General features: G+C 42.5%; 2 protein-coding genes across 2 annotated transcripts; both read right to left on the bottom strand.

Annotated features, from left to right (window-relative positions):
• Nucleotides 1–1,556: 1,556 nt before the first annotated feature.
• On the bottom strand, nucleotides 1,557–3,834 carry Ubqlnl (ubiquilin like). Its single transcript, XM_028782125.1, has one exon. It carries the CDS (start codon nucleotides 3,576–3,578, stop codon nucleotides 1,758–1,760), a length of 1,821 nt encoding a protein of 606 aa, XP_028637958.1. The 5' UTR covers nucleotides 3,579–3,834; the 3' UTR covers nucleotides 1,557–1,757.
• A 1,340-nt stretch (nucleotides 3,835–5,174) lies between these two features.
• LOC114633502 (olfactomedin-4-like) lies at nucleotides 5,175–12,694 on the bottom strand. The gene is made up of 6 exons (XM_028782064.1): nucleotides 12,597–12,694; nucleotides 10,494–10,646; nucleotides 9,485–9,709; nucleotides 9,151–9,316; nucleotides 8,626–8,785; nucleotides 5,175–6,650 (listed from the first exon to the last, which is right to left on the bottom strand). The coding sequence occupies exons 1-6, from the start codon at nucleotides 12,666–12,668 to the stop codon at nucleotides 5,918–5,920; spliced, it is 1,509 nt and encodes a 502-aa protein (XP_028637897.1). The 5' UTR covers nucleotides 12,669–12,694; the 3' UTR covers nucleotides 5,175–5,917.
• Nucleotides 12,695–16,607: the final 3,913 nt, after the last annotated feature.

Below are 16,607 nucleotides of genomic sequence, written 5' to 3'. Positions count from 1 at the left end.
TGGAACAACACCCACCCTCATAGGAGCAAAGGGAGGGTAGAGATGGGGAGATGGGGGATTTGTGGAGGGGTAACCAGGAAGGGGGATATCATTTGAAATGTAAATGAATAAAATGACTAATTAAAAGAAAAAGAAAGTGGTACCTACCAAGGTGAAGAAGCAGGACTACACTAGACCACTTCCATTACAGAAAACAGCTAAGGAATCTTTGACAAAAGGTTTTATGTATGAGGGTTTTATTATGGCCTATGTCTCGTGTTCTGTGAGACTTAGATGTTTGGGAAAAATGGTGACATGATTTTGAAGACAATGAGTGTAAACAGAGTTAGATGGGGTATGCTCAGAACACTGTGGAATGAAAAATAGGAAGATGATATATCAGGCATGGTTGTTATATAATTGTCATTTCAGCACGCAGGGAGGCAGATGACAGAGGATAAGCTCTAGGCTAGCCTGGACAACACAGAAAGTCTCATTTCTTTCCATCTTGATAGCTATCATCTGTCTATATCTACCTATCAATCTCGGGCTGTTTATATAAGCTGAGATAAATATAGTATACCTATAATTTCTTTTTTGAATATGTTTTTGATAAGTTTTAGTGGTGATGGAGGATCTAGAGAGAAGCTTACTAGAAGTGATGGAAATTTTATGTTCATACCCCCTTATACTTGCTGATGATAGACTTTGAGGCCACCTTTGTAATACAAGAGAGTCTGTCCCAAAAACAAAACAAAAAGAAAGAGTATGTTTTATCTAGTTAATGACTGAAACCATGCCAACTGATAATAAGAGTATATTGCTTAATAACCTGACCATAAATGGTTGTGTATCCTGCCGGGCAGGGATACTTTAGATAAGGCAAGAGGAAAAGGTGGAGCTTGATGAAGTGCATGATGTCATGTAGGGACAGTGTCCCATGGAGGGCTAGATTAGGAATCATGGGAATCTGCAAGAAGGTGACTATAGTTGTACCTCTGATAGACAATGGAAAACAAGTCACAATCTAAGTCTTGTAATCATGGAACTAATAATTCATAAGAGGCCCCAGTTACAAATACCAATATCTCATTTATACATGAATTCCTCCTACCTAAATCTATTATTGCTTTTCCTTCAAGTTAAATTTGGTTTTGAGAAACATGACTAAATATCTAGGCCTATGTAATGTTTCCCTTTGTTTTACAAGTCTATTCTTGTACCACTAGATATTTATATCTACCTGTGTATACACAACCGAGGTTACATGTGTTTGTTCTCTGACATTTGGTCATTATATAAGCAAACAGTGATTATTTATCAAGAAACATAATATATGTATTTGTGGATCTATATATCCATGTTTTACCTAGTGGGTAAAACAAAGACATCAAGCACCTTTTGTTCATTTCCTGAGGAGGAAAAAAAAGCCAAACTAAACATGTTGATGTTCATGAATAATCCCAGCACTAGGACAGCAGAGGCAGAGGGATTGGCACAGGTTCAATTCCAGCTTGGTCTACATAGAAAGTCCCTATCTCAAAAACAAAAACAATAAAATGAAGGCAAGCCTCAGATGAAGGCAAGTAGGTGTAGCCATTTTATTGACAGATCTTCCAGCCATGACCAGTAAACTAGTATTCAGTTGAGCAAGCATTGATTGGTTTCTCCTATTCCAGGACTTCTCCCAGTTGAAAACATCAGGAAAGGTAGGAAAGGCAGGTGAGGTGGTCAAATGGGTCAACATGCAGTAGAAAGCAGATGGGGATACATAATGGTTAGAATCCCTGAGAACTCTTGAGCTTGTGAATAGCAGCATTAGTGTCACCATCAGTAGCAATGAGAGCTTGCAGGTTGGCATTATAATTCACAAATCCCATGGCCTGGAGACATTCCATCTCTTTGCTGAAACGAACCTCAGGGGCTTGTGAGGAATGGGAAGGGTCTCCAGGCAGGGGCTGTACACCCTGAAGGGCTGTTCCAGATTTGTGGCAGCTTTCAGAACTCTGAGGCTCAGTCATGTCTTGCATATTCCAGGTCCAGGGCACTGTATCAGAGTAGCCATAGCTGAAAGGAATAAGCCAACTGAGACCCCATAGGTAAGGTTCAATGTAGGGCAAAAGGGTAGGAGCCTCTGTAGCCAATAGCTGCAGACCATGCTCAATTTGTAATAATGCTTGTGATGTTTTCGGGTTGGCTAGGGCTAAAAGCAAGTCATGAAGCTGTGATGACGGCAAGGATGCGGGAGTTTGCTGCCTGCACTGCTCATCCACTTGGGGCGTATTCATGAGCAGCAGCATCTGAGCTGCCATGTATGGGTGGTTCCTAAGCAACTGGATCATGCCTCCTGTGATCTGAGAACCGGTCTGGTCATCCAACTGCTGGAGATCTTCCTCTAACAACTGGTCAGAGCTACCTAGAGGGATGGTAGTATTCTTATCAACTTGAGGCTCCTGGATGACTGGTATGGTAGATAAGACTGGAATCTCAGATGGCTGCTGAACAACACAGACATTGCTTTGGCCCTGGGTAGCAACTATGGCTGGATTCTCCCTGGGAACATTGTTGGTGTTATTTGGAGTAGCACTTGTTGGGGTGATTGATGATAATTCACAAGAATTTGCATAAATTACTTGGGAAGAAGAAAGTGGGTCCCATTGTTCCTGAGGTAATGGTTGAGATAGGCAAGGAGTTTGGACTTGTTCTGGTGGTACTTGTCCAGCCAGAAGAGCCATAAAAGAGTTGCCCTCCAAAAGATCATGCACACCATTGAGCATTTGGTCATTGAAATTGACATACCTCTGGCCCAGGGAATTGTTCCCATTTGGAATTGTTTCTAAGCCCAAGTATGGCAGTGGGTTCGGTGGATGCTCAGGGTTCTGTGCTGGCTGCTGGATCTGCATTATCTCTTGGATGATCGCAAGGTGCCTGGCCAGCTCCAGAGTCTGGCATAGGGTCTCAGGATTGTCAAGAAGATGGGAAACTTCTGGGTTCTGCTGTATCAGTTCTTGCATATATGGGTGTTCTGGAGGCAGCTGATTCATGAAGTCTATACTAGACAGTAGTCTCTGGACACAAAGATTCTCCAGTATCTGTGCAATATGCTCTGGACTACCCACTTCTGGGCCTTGAGCCTCTGGCTCCACAAGAAGGGATGAGTCCACTTTAGTTTCACTCATACCTGCAGACTGGCACACCGTACTGCTATTTCCTTTGGGGTCTCTGTCTTGATGGCAAGGATTGTTGGTTAACAGATTCCGGAAAGAGTGATCCAGGGATCTGGAGCCATGCTTGGACTTGATGACCACATGGATAGTCTGGCCATCTGTGATGCCCCTGTGGCTCAGTGTGTCATGGTCTTTGAGTAGGCGGCCCATAAACACCAGTACCAGTTGTTCCATTTGGCATTTGAAGTGAGCAGACAGCTTCTCCTTGAACTGCCTGACTGAAATGTCATCAGCTACTATAAAGATGTTCTGGTTGCCTGGAGTCTTCACAATCACTCGAATGACACCTGGAGAGATGTTCCCATCTGCAGGGACACCTGCAGGATACCTGCTCTGGGGCATCCTAGGTGATCGAGAGATAATATGCGGCATAGACCTTGTGGGTAGGCAGATGGGGAGCAGGCAGAAGCAGGGTCAGAGAGGTGAGGGCAAGCAAGTGGTACTGCTGGCCTTCGTTGCAGGTGTTGTGTTCTGAGGTCATAGGTTAATTTTTCTTGATGCCCCTAAAAGGGATGAATGGGCTTAAGCCAGTATTATTCGATGTTGAGCCCTCACCCCAATTCTCCAGATGTGGCCCAGCTGAGGCCTGGCGTGGCTACTGACTCATACTTGGCACAGAGTGGACTAAGTAGTGATGACCCTTCACAGCTGCCCCACCCCCAAGGGCATGACCTGTCCAGAAAAGAAATATTGTGATGTCAACTTAAGCCTCACAATACATCATGATGGAATGAGGATGAATAAATTTGGGAGAGTGCAGAAGTTTCTCTTCATAATAAAACAAAATAGAGAAGATTTTTAAAAATGAAGATAAAAGTTCCAGTAAATAATAATAGTAGCAATAAGACAGATATGGAATGTGTGTAGGTCCCTCTTTGGAATAGTCAGGCTTATTGTGTAAAGTGAATCTGCTGAAACCATTTTAAAAAACTCATTCTAGAGAGTAAGATTGGAGTCTGTATTACAAGAAGGACTTTTGCTAATGATCTTGACAAAGTGGCCATTAGAAAGGAAATTGGAGACCAGACTTGATAGGACATGCCTTTAACCCCAGTACTCTGGAAGCAGAGACAGGAAGATGTCTATGGTGATCCTGGTCTACAGAGTGAGTTCCAGGCCAGCTAGGGCTTACGTAGTGAAGTCTTGTTTCATAAATTAAATCAATTAAACAAAATAATATGTTTAAAGAAGGAAAATAAAACAAAAGTGAAAATCTTATGTGAAAAGTGAAGCCACATTGTCCTCTGAGGTTTAGACTGTGGGACTGTAGACTTAAGTGAGAGTGTATCCATGTGATAAGTGAATATTTTCTTCTTCTCTGGGAAGGAGGTATGGGACTGGCCATGAAGGCCTTTTACAAAGATACTCCCAAGAGAGGAGAGTAGGCTGCTATTTGCAGCACATTTTCATTCACGTAGTTTACATGTCATTTGATCCCTATCTCTGCCTGCATAGCAAAATGTTTTCATGAAGGATTTCAAGGTCTTTGCCCAGGCTTAAGTGTAAATACCAAGGAGATTAGGTACCTCGAGGTCAAGGGACAGCAGTGAAAGAGGTTAGCGATGCATTTCCTAAGGGAGAAAAGTTCCCACAAGTGAAGAGTCAAGATTCTTGGGACCCAGATCTTGGAGTTAGTATCTGATTGTTTTTCATTAGGAAGCTCATGAATTATTAGTAAATATGTTAATATATCCACATGAGTACTTAAACATATAATTACATATATATATTTCTATATATATATATTGAAATTTCACATGTTCTACGATTCATATTTGTGAATATTCACAAAAAGAAAGTGCATGTATCCTCTGTGACTAGGCTAGCTTGTGGATCTGGGTTTATACTGCTACCTAGAGAAAGGGGATAATTGTGTACCCAGATAAGGGACACACAGAATTTGAAACTGCATGTTCTCAATGTGTTGAAGAGAGGCGTAAAAGGACAAACGCATGCTAGGAGACTTTCTGCAATCATACCAAGAAGTCTTTATTGAGAATGTCTCCAGACACAGTCCCATCCATATCCCATGATACGAATCCTGACTGACATCCTGGAACACAGTCAGACCCAAGTGCCTCTTCCAATTCTACTCTAAGACCGGTTGAGGGCAGTGAGGAATTTATCTTCAGACCAAGATTCTGACTCTCTTCTCTGTAGAACCTTTTAGGAGTATGGAGATCCAAGAGGAAACTTCTGTACCCCACTCTCAATACCAGCTTCCATGGATCTTCAGTGCTGAAGCCAGATGCACTCAACCCTGAGTACTAAAGGTCACATGATCCTAGAATTCTAGGTTCTATCCTGATAAGTTTTAAAGCATGATGACCAAGCATCAGGAAAAAATAAAATAAAGAGGGCAACATTGCTCTACCTAATAGTTTTGTTTTTTGGTTTTTTTTTTTTAGTGCTAAGGATTGAATAATGAGTTTTCTTCATACCTATTGTGCTAAGCATTAAATCTAAGGCCTAGTATATGCTAAACACATGATTCAGCACTCAGCTACCTTCTTAGCTAACAATGTATTTTGTTTCTTAATCAAATCCTTGTAGGCCATTATTATTAGAACCTTAATGTGTTGACTGAGATAGTGATTACATATAAAACAAAATTAATCAGTGTACTTCAATCATTTGAGTGGACAGTTATTAAGGGAGTTGTCCTTCTATAGGGGAGGAAGAGAACATATTTCTAATAGGACCCTGGTGAGTCATGGAGTCTCCTGTTCTGGATGCTTGCTGGACTTGACGGGTTTGGATGGAGCTGAAGCCCCAGAAGGCCTTTTCATGGGAGAGCTTGATAGCTTTTGCTTTAGTGTTAGGAAGGTGAGATCATAATGTATTAAGAATCCATCATTATAAACATAGAGTCTGTGATCCCAAGGGCAGTAATTGATGCCATGCAGAGTTTCCAGCATCTTGTCCAACAGGATGTTGAGATGGTGTTCCTGCCCTGTGGTCGTGTCATAAGCATAAAATATTTCCTCTTGACGAGTGCTTAGTGAGCGCAAAGCATAGAGCACCCCACAGGCCATGAAGGCCCCTGAAAGAGCAGGCTTATACTGGCTAGTATACCAGGTTTGCTCAACTTCTAGGGTGCTATCATTGAGAAGACTTACAACCAGATTGCCTTTGCTCTCCTCTGTGGCATAGAACACCCACAGTCCCTTCTCATCACCAGCAAAATCTATGTCAGTCCAAGGCACACAAGCATATGAAAAGCGGTTGTTGTAGGTGGCACCAGGCAATGAACGTCGCAGCACTAGGGTGTTGGAAGAAAGGTCCACCTTGGCCATGTCTCTTGTGCCATAGTAGTTAAAGTACATAAAGTTCTTGTACACAGTATTGCCACTGCCATCACCATAGCCAATCTTCCACTGTTCATAGTGCTTCAGCAGCACCAGGTCATCATAAGATTTGTGCAGCCTACAGTAGTCAAAGTACCTAGGCCAAGCCCCACCCAAAATTAGAACCATTAAGTACAGCAGTAACCAGGGTAGTAAAGTACTATGAAAATGGTCATCCCCAAATGGGACAACTATAGCACCATCCCTATACTCAAGCCCCAGGAAACATAGGAGAGGGTGGGAAGATTAAGTGTAACAACCAAAGGACCAGGAGACCTGCTGTGTCTTCTGGATATGATAGAAATTTTGTACAAATGAACTCACAACAATATAGCCACCTATGGTTGACTAATAAAAGTCCCAACATAAATGTGAGAAATGTTTCTGAGGTCATCGCCCTCAGAGAGCTACAAGCAGTCCATAGCTGTAGGGAAAAGATAGAGTGTTTCTTCAGGTGCAAACCCCCTAACAAATTTCCTATGTCCAAGTGGTCAGCCCTACAGATGCTTACACATGGGAAGTACTAATAAGACTCACTAAAAGTGTGTGTGTGATGTGTGTGTGTGTGTGTGTGTGTGTGTGTGTATAATTACAGAAGAAGAGTACATACATTTTAAAGGGAGATATGGAGTGTACACAGGAAGACGTAGAAATGAGTCAGGGATGGAAGAATAGACATAATGAACATACACAAAAATAAAAGTGGGAAGCCTGATATGTTAATTAAGAGCATGGACTTTACAGCCAAATGGCATTTATATTCCATCTTTTATTTACTACATACTATGCCAAAATGAATAGCCATTTTAAAAGCAACAACTACAGTATCTGCTAACAATGTAAATGCATATTCTTATTAAGTAATACTGAAAATATTATATAAAGAAATTTTACCCTCAACGATTGTAGGACTAGGTCTCAGAAAGTTTTGATTCTTTCTTCAGTCACACAGTTTATAACTGAAACCTAACAGGAATAACAAAAGTCTATACTTCATTGACTGTGAGAATTGACCTAGACCATAAAAACAATAAATTTAGTACAGTGTTTATTGTAAAGAACAATCAACAAGGAGTAGCTGATGCATTCTTTACTGACAGCCCCTGTACAAAGGCTGCACTGTATGCCTTGCTGCTGGTGAGATACAAACAGACTATGGTTCTAGAGTTAGGTTCAAGAAGGTTTCAATAAAATCATTCTTAAGTTACAAAAATTCCTATTCTTTAGCATTGGACAGTAGTTCTAAACTACCAATTAGCCTCTGGAGAGTAATCAGGGAAAAGATACAGGCTTGCTGGTATATCTTACAGGCTACGTAGGCTAACTGGAGCTGGGGAGCATTATTATGACTAATGTCATCTCTTTCAGAAAAGCTTCAAGTGTGGCTCTTTAATGGCTGGTTCCCTTCACATTTATTTCTCTCTCCCATGATCTGCTGCTCAGCTAAGTCTACACCATACTTCCACATACATTGACTTTAAGCAGGGTGAGTTGCAGCCACCTTCCTAGCCAGCTGATACACTGAAGGGCTCACATACTTGTTCACTGATTCAACTTGCCATTTATTTAACCAACAAATACTTGTTAGCACCTACTGTGGTGATTCCTACTTTTCCATGTAATCTCATAAAGTTTTATCATATATGTAATCTTCCTCAGGCTATACATGGTTAAGAATGGTTCATCAGTCTGAAGTCATTTAACATAAAGCCAATATTAAAAATCAGTACCACTCAGTATCACTGTATGTCTCAAGGCTGACCAGGATCATTGTTTGAAGGTCTAAGCAAAAGACTGGGACTCTAAAGCTAAGTTATAGAACAATTTGTATTTGAGTTGGGATAAGAAAATAGCTCATGATAAAATTAAAAACTTCAGAGTAGTAGGAGCCCTGTAAGTCCCATAGGAAATATTGGTTGGACTGCCAGGCCTAGGCTACACTGGCTGGCTCAACAGCAAACATAAATCAAAGATAAGAATCTGTACTAGGGCTACTAAGAAACCTGTTGGAGCCAGATTAAAGTTCATATGGAATGGATCTAGGTACAGAAAATTTGTCATCTAGGACTCACCTGCCATCAGCACGCAGAGGGGCCACCCAGTAAAGGGAAGAAGCTGGATTGGGTGCTGAATCACGACCCCAGGCACCTGCCTTATGTGATAAACCCCTCCAATTGAGCTTTACCACAAGGGGTCTGCTCACTTTCTGCAGGCCTCTATGAGCACAGGAACCTACAGGGGAGAGTGGGCAAGATATTAGCTAGCTGCATAAGCCATAGAAAGCAGAGTATGGACCATAATTAGTACACGTGTGCTTGAAAGGATGTTCATGCAAGTGTATACATAATCATATAAATAGACTGATTTTGCATGCATAGAGATGAATGCATATGCCTGGCTATGAGGAGTATGAATAGCTGCATATGTGAATATGTCTGTAAGAAGATACCCATCTTGGTATGATCAGGAAATTGAAGGTTTATTCCTTATCAAGATCTTAACTGGCTTCCCCTTAGTCCCTCAGGTTACTATAGCAAGCATGCTTTGGCCTAGTCATTGAGAAACACGATCTTGAAGAAATCAGTCTGTGAACTCACCAGGAGCCAGGGGTGGACCAGGATGTCTAGAGGACTGTTCCTGTTCCTTTTCCCTCTCGCACTCACTTAGCTGGCCCTCAAGGATGTCCACTTCCTCTCGGAGGGCATGGAAGCTTTGTCGGTCAGAGTCAAGCAGAAGTTTCAGGGTCAGACTGGCATTGGTCACCTAAGAGAATGAGATGACAGGATCACTGGGTATGCTCAAGCTCAAGTCACACTGTCATCTTCCTAAGGTTAGACTCTTCTCCAGAAAGAAGAGGTTTTGGAAAGTGTCTCACCAGGTAAGACAGGGGGCTGTGAGAGAGAGGGAGGGCTGCTCAGTGTATCTACACACCCGGTCCTGGAGTTGATGGAGGAGGTCCAAGGCCCCACTGACACCTCCGTTGGCCTTAAGCTGGGATGCCAACTCCTGTGCTCCTTCTAGCTCCAGGCGTAACAGGTTGAAGGCTGGGTTGTCATATTGAGACACAGTGACACCAGGATTCCTAGACTCCAGCATGTGACTCAGTTCTAGAGTCTGGCTGTCTTGATCTTCAATGACATGTACATACTCCTTGGCCTGAGCATTAGAGGATGGGTATGTAGTTCCTCTAAATGTCAAGGATCCTGACTTTTCCCACCCATTCACATCCAGAGATTATACGTACAAACCATCTATGTCTATTACCTTACTTAACAGTACTATTATCCCCATTTCTTACCTGAGGACATCCAGATCCTTGTTTTTCTGGAGCCAAATAAATTCCACCTATATCATTCACAGAACCCTTTAGAGCCACCCCTTAAGACTACTTAGATGAGTAAAAATATAAAAATACCAATTTCTAGTCTGACCATATATCATTAAGCTTACTTGGGAGTTCAACAAGTAAGGCTCACTAAAGCACTGGCCACATTGGACTGCAGATAGAATATTCTGCTCATTTGCCCTTATTAGGCCCAGTGTTGAGCTTTCCAGATCAGCCCACAAGGCCATGAACACAACATGCTATTTCGGTTCGTTGACACAAACCAGTTTTCTGCTCCTTCACATTGGTCATCCTAATTTCAAGCCTTTGATTAGACTACATGTATGTCTATGGTTCCCATTTCTTGTTTTTCAAAGAATCTATATCCAGCAATTTATCTTTTAATGAAAAAAGCACCTGAAATCATCGATGAGCTGTGTCTTATTGTTACTACTGTGGGAGATCATAAGAATAGTACTGGATTTCCATTTGATTCTAAGGATTGATCTCAAAGACAAAGAATCATTGCCATGAACTCATTTTTAAGCTGAAACCTATAAAGGATGTGCTCACAAACCTACTCTCCCAACTCCAGCACAAAGCTCCAGCACTCACCCTGAACAGCTCTTGTTCATACTTGCCAATGAGCTTTTGTAATGTACTCTGCAGATGTTCCAGCTGCTGCAGGAAGATAGAGCTGTTGGGTAGATGGACCACACACTGGAAACTGCCACTCTCATCCATAGAGTTTAATACACTTCTCACCAGCTGCAAAAGCAGGGCCAAAGACACGCTGAGGGCAATGAAGCAACTGGACCACCATATGCTGTTTGCAAAAGTGAAACAGGAAGAGGCCAGCCTTGCTCTGGAGTGCTGGAGAACAGTTAGTTCACTTTGCACATAAAGATCATACTGACTGTGTAGTGATCCTTCTGTGGGGAGTTTAGGTTATTTTTAATGTGCCAGAATTGAAGTTTCAGTCCTCTTCTAACTTCTATTGTTTGACCACCTTCATCCTGTATCATGGACTAAATGCATATGGCTACACGTCACATAGCAAATTGCCAATATCCCCTTCATCTGCTGGAGAAGGTAATGCTTTCTGACCTTCAGAAAAGCCCTCAGGCAGGCTTAAGGAACTGTGGTTCTCTACAAAGTCCCCACTTTAGTACTTGGTAGATCTCCACAACCTCAGTCTCTCCTGAAGAAAACAAGCAGAGAAGTTTCTAATCATCAAGGGAAGCAGCAGGAGGCATCCACATCTGGATTCAGATCTAACACTCACAAGAACATAGCATGAGGTGAGCAGTGATGCATACATTGAAGTTAAAAAAAAATCATGAGGGTCTGAGACTAAAGGAATCTTACAAAATGATGTAATTAATAACTGACAAGGCTGTAAGCTTCTCCTAAGTTTGATATTTACTCCTAATCTTGTGCTCTTACATCAAAGACAGCTACACAGCTCTACATTATGACGGAGTGGGTCAACATAAACTCAACAGGTAAGAGTAGGAAGGAGCTCGCTGGCCATAGTGAACCAAAACAAGCGTGCAGCAACTCTAGGGCTAAGAAACACATGTGTTGAAATCTTCTTACCCTTGCATAACCTGACATGCCCACATCCAGTTCAAATCCACTGATTTTAGAGCTATATTTCCTTTTTTTTCCTCTTAACATTGCATATGTAATATCTCTGTGCCCCTACCTTCAGGCAGATAGTGGTAGACTTTGTGAGATTTACCCTATTTTACTTTAAGATAGGTAAGTAGATGGATAGAAGATAGATAGATAGATAGATAGATAGATAGATAGATAGATAGATAGAAGATAGATGGGTGGATAGATAGATAGATAGATAGATAGATAGAAAGATAGATAGATGATAGACCCTGCCTGCTTGTAATACAGTCACTTAAATATGTTGTTATAATTCTTTAATTTTCCCACTACCATTTTGAAGCTAAATAAGCTAGCACTAGATTGAAAATCCCTTTGTCAATTTTTAGACTAGGTTCATTGTACCAGCTGGAATTTCTTTATAGAATCATCTAAACATATGACCTCTACACTTCTCTGAACTTTGCCCTCTCCCAGATCTTTTTGAGCTCTGATTCCCATAGTTTATTCTGAATATATCCCCAGCTTGAAACTCACTCTCAGTAGGTTTTAAATTCAGGCAAAAACTAAAATAGAACCACTCAATCTATAATGCCCTGGACTGACCACTCTCATCACCAGCATCCTTATTCCAGGAAGAATCGATGGAAAACAATGACTTGTAACAGTAGGTTGTACAGTCCAGAGAGTCCACTTATCTATCTATCTATCTATCTATCTATCTATCTATCTATCTATCTATCTATCTATCATCTATCTATCTATCAATCATCTATCATCTATCTCTGTCTCTATCTCTATCCTCTCCCTCTCTCTCTCTCTCTCTATCTCTATCTCTATCTCTATCTCTATCTCTATCTCTATCTCTATCTCTATCTCTATCTCTATCTCTCTCCACTCATGCTATGCCCGTACAACCCAAGGGAAAATTAAAGCAAAATACCACCCCACCCTCCAACTCTCTACCTCCTGTTCTCTCTACCTTCACCCTTGCCAAGGATGTAGGAATTCTTGAACAAAATGAGAATGAAAAAGGCTGTCACCCCAAAACATAGAGCCATCTCACCCCTACATGATACCTTCACCCTCTGCCTGTACCTGAGGCTGTCCTGGAAGCACCAGGGGCAGCAGCAGTAGAAAAAAGGCCAAAAGAGCTGGGTCAGACTGCATCTTGATTCAACTGAAGGTATGGGATTAAGTCTCTAGGCTTCCCCTGAGCTTTTATCTCCAGTGCAAATGAATAGTCTCAGTAGGAGGGACAAAGATTTCAACATCAAAAGGGCTAATATGTGAAGGGTCTTAAAAGGAGGGAAAAGGTGTCATAGCAAACTGTTGACTTCAAACATGGGTGGAAATGAGTCTCAGCTATGAAAACACAGTTGTCCTCATCCATTCCAAACTGATATCTGTCCCCACCTTTCAGGCCCTCTTATACAAATAGATTAAAGCAAACCTGAAACATCTGGAGGGGCCTTGGGATGGGTCCCTTTCAAAAGGGATTATGGTCTTTTCCTCAACTTTCAGGGGAGGAAGGCACTAGAAGGAAATGCAACCTAACCTGTTCATTCTAAGGACCAAAACCACTTACTTAACCACTTAACCATGTCCCTTGGATGAGGACCAAAGTGTGCCCCTCGGAGGATTGCTTAAGCAACACTGCACTGTGTTGCCCTCTTACAAGCCTTCCCTCATCCTCAGCAATCTGCCTCCTCCAGAATGCTGAGTACTCTAAACATTCATTCTACTGCACCTCCAAATGCTCTCTAATCTCTCTATGCTGAATGTCCACGGTCTCTGCTATATGTCTTCTAAGAAGCCTCTATGCCACCAGCAACAGACGTCTAACAAGCCTCAAGTTCTCTGACCTCTCAAGGAAGAGTTTGGTTGCTAAGACCTGGACGAGAAATCACAGCTCAGGACTCTTACTTTGAGTTATTCTAAACGTGTGTGTGTGTGTGTGTGTGTGTGTGTGTGTGTGTGTGTGTGTGTTCTCAGTCATCTTATTTGAGTACTTACAACCCAAGCAATGTGGAGTTTCTCTGGGAGACACTAGATTTCACTGAAAAGTTTCCATGAAGGGTTTATCATTCCATTTTTATTGAGAAGGTTGGTGTCTGTAACTGGTAGCTATGCCGACTGCTGCTTCCCTCCTTCTCACAGTGACCCTAAATTCAGATTCTGAGGCCACTTAGTGCTGTGGTCCTCTGACTACTCACTCATCCTTCAAGATTTTATGTATGTCATACACCTGGTTTTAAAAACATGAGTTCTTTCTTTTCTAGTCTAGAAAGGTGTTGAGACCTGAGTTAGATATAATTCTGGGGCATTACATTATATTACAATATTGGGAAATCTTTAAGGTTGTATTTTATCTTGATTTACAGTTTCTCATTCCCTATCTCCCTTACTCAAAACCAGAGAGTCCCACATCCTGACCTTTTCATCCAGAAAACAGAGGGTAAATAATCTACGGTTATCTTAAGAAATCAAACATGCACATGATATGAAAATGTCTGGAATCTCGGTCTAAGTTGGTGGCACTAGATGTCCTTTACATAAGAATGAATGGAAGGAAGGCCATGTGAGTAGAATAGTCTGGGCAACAATGAGAGCATGAGCTGTAGCCAGTCCCCTGTACCTTAGCAACTGTATCTAGAAAATGACACAGGATGAAAAGAACAGGGTCTCCCTAAGAGTCTGATCAGAAATGGGGAACCTCTTCAGGAAGCAGCCCCAGTATTGCCCCCTCCACAGCTTTCTAGAACCCAAGGTATTAACCCCCCAAGACCAGAGCTCAGTGCCTTTATCCGTGCTATACTGTTTCTCCAGCTCCTCTTGTCTTCATCCCTTCAGCAAATGTGGGGTTCTTGCTTGATGCCAGATAACTTACAAAGGTATCTGGCCACACAGAGCCATGTTAGACCAATCTGACTCTGTTTAGAGTGATGGAGAAAGACTGTAGTTTCACCCATGTGTCCTGGGCTTCCTTGTGTGTCACTGAAGGGCTCAAATTATTTTACATTGTTATGATTTGTCACTGAAAACAAAACTTTAAGACTCAGACTGTACAGGTGGAGAGAGGTCAGTTTAATGTACTCTGCCTACTACATGCTTGGAATAGGTAGTGCGGTCACAGTACCACCTTGTGGCAGATGATGTCAATCGACACTTGAGTTCACCCAGATAAAGCTTGTGTTACAGCTTGACTGTCAGTGCCTACTTTTCTCACACTCTGAAGCAAGTGCCTAAGCCTCTGAGTGATCTGCTGCATGTGCACTCCATAGACCACAGGATTAAGTGTGGGAGGAACTCCGTGTAGAGATTTGTCAATAAGATGTGGATGTGGCTGGGAACTGTGTGGAGGTCAAAATGGTGAGCCAGGAAAGAAAAGAGAGCGGGTGTGTAGAAGAGAACAGCAGCATGGGCCCTGCACATATCCAAAGCCTTGTAGCAGGTACCATGGGATGCCAGGCAACAGACAAGTAGGCATATGAGAGCTTAGGCAGAACCTATGAGCCCAAAGTCCAGGGCTAGGGAGAGCAATGTGGTGGCCAGTTCATACCAAATATTGGGACGTGTGTTACCACATGCTAGATAAGTCATGCCCATATGCTTACAGTAAGTGTGAGGCAAAGCCCAATGCCCATAATAAAGGAGTCTCTGGAGAAGGACCACAGAGAATGCCATGACACAGGCACCATGAGTCACAGCTGCTACAGCTACTATACCCACCACACACTGACTCAGCAAAGCCCCATAGCATAGAGTCCGGCAGATGGCCACACAGTAGTCCACTGCTGTGGTTAGCAGCACTGAGGACTCAGCAATGAAGGCCACATGAACAACCAACATCCCCCAAAGGAGATTTCATCTGACAAGCCCCAAAGCACAGGTAGAGCTTTAGGTACTGTAGATGTGGCCAGAATCAAGTCAACAGATGCCAGAAGCCCCAAAAGCTGGTACATGTGATCCTGAAGGGTTGTGTCAACTGCCACCAGCCCCAGGAGAAGGGTATTCCCTACCAAAGGTGCCAGATACAACAAGGACATGGGCACCGAAAGCCAAGCATGCAGGCCCTCAAGTCCTGGTACACCCAGTAGGACAACGGACCCAGGCCCAGAAAGTGTCTGATTGAGGATGGGCACCACAGGATCCAGGTCCATCTTCTGCTTCCACCTGGATTTGTCCCTGCAGGGCATAAAGGAGTACTGTAAGCGTCAAGTGTAGTTTTACAGAGATATGGGTGAGGTTAGTTGATGGAAATGAAGGAGAAAGCTGCTGCCACATTTTCTAATCGCTATTCCATGGACTGCTGTGCGGAACAATGGATTTCCCAACAGTATTGTGGTGTTGGTAGTGTTTCCATGTGATGAATTCTGGATCTGAGTGTTTAACAGATGCCTAGTTACATAAGTGATAAACAAGAGAGTTAGGGGTTGAGTCAAATCTCATCTGCCTAAACACCATGCACTTTTGAGTGTCCCTTACTCTGAATGGAATGCTCCTGCATCAGTCCAGGTATGTGGGGAAATTGTTCTTACTAGGTGGCAAGCAAACTACATCTTCCTTCCACCCTAGGGAAATGTACATCAGCAAGACCAGGATGAAGCAGACAGGAAGTGTCTCTTCCGATCCTTAACTGACAAAAGTTAAGGGGAAGCTCCTGGTCCACAATCCTTTTCTCAAGAGTTTATTAAATTCATATCCACTCCCCCAAATGCTACATCCCCCCCCCACTCTGTATAGGATGCTTTCATGCTGCCAATACCGTATCTCCTAGTTCTTGTCCACCACAGCTCTAAGTACCTAATTTTGTGGCATGTAACCCTTTCTTTGATCAGTATTGACATCTGAGATTCCTCAAATCCAACTTTGTGGTTCCTTTTTCCTCTGTTCTTTGTCCATGAAAAAGACACTGTAGATTCTCTAGAATCATGTTGGGGAAATCTGGAACCCACTAAGGCTAAAAATCATCAAGACTGGGACAGCAGTGGAAGAGCTATCTCTAGAACAGTCAAGCTGGTGGTCCAATTAAGATGATGATGCTGGAAGGAGGGCAGACTGTGTGTGTGTGTGTGTGTGTGTGTGTGTGTGTGTGTGTGTGTGTGT

Source organism: Grammomys surdaster, unplaced genomic scaffold (assembly GCF_004785775.1).
Source record: "Grammomys surdaster isolate TR1022 unplaced genomic scaffold, NIH_TR_1.0 693, whole genome shotgun sequence".
In the NCBI taxonomy this organism is placed as follows: Eukaryota; Metazoa; Chordata; class Mammalia; order Rodentia; family Muridae; genus Grammomys; species Grammomys surdaster.
The sequence above is the reverse complement of the archived record's forward strand: the minus strand, read 5'-3'. Positions and strand labels throughout refer to the sequence as shown.

Excerpts from the sequence above, each read along its gene's own strand:
- LOC114633502 (XM_028782064.1), bottom strand. The coding sequence starts at position 12,668 with ATGCAGTCTGACCCAGCTCTTTTGGCCTTTTTTCTACTGCTGCTGCCC. Across the intron at positions 9,710-10,493 it reads ATGAACAAGAGCTGTTCAGG|GCCAAGGAGTATGTACATGT; the intron begins GTGAGTGCTGGA and ends TCTAATGCTCAG. Across the intron at positions 8,786-9,150 it reads TGGTCCACCCCTGGCTCCTG|GTTCCTGTGCTCATAGAGGC; the intron begins GTGAGTTCACAG and ends TCTCCCCTGTAG.
- Ubqlnl (XM_028782125.1), bottom strand. The coding sequence starts at position 3,578 with ATGCCGCATATTATCTCTCGATCACCTAGGATGCCCCAGAGCAGGTAT.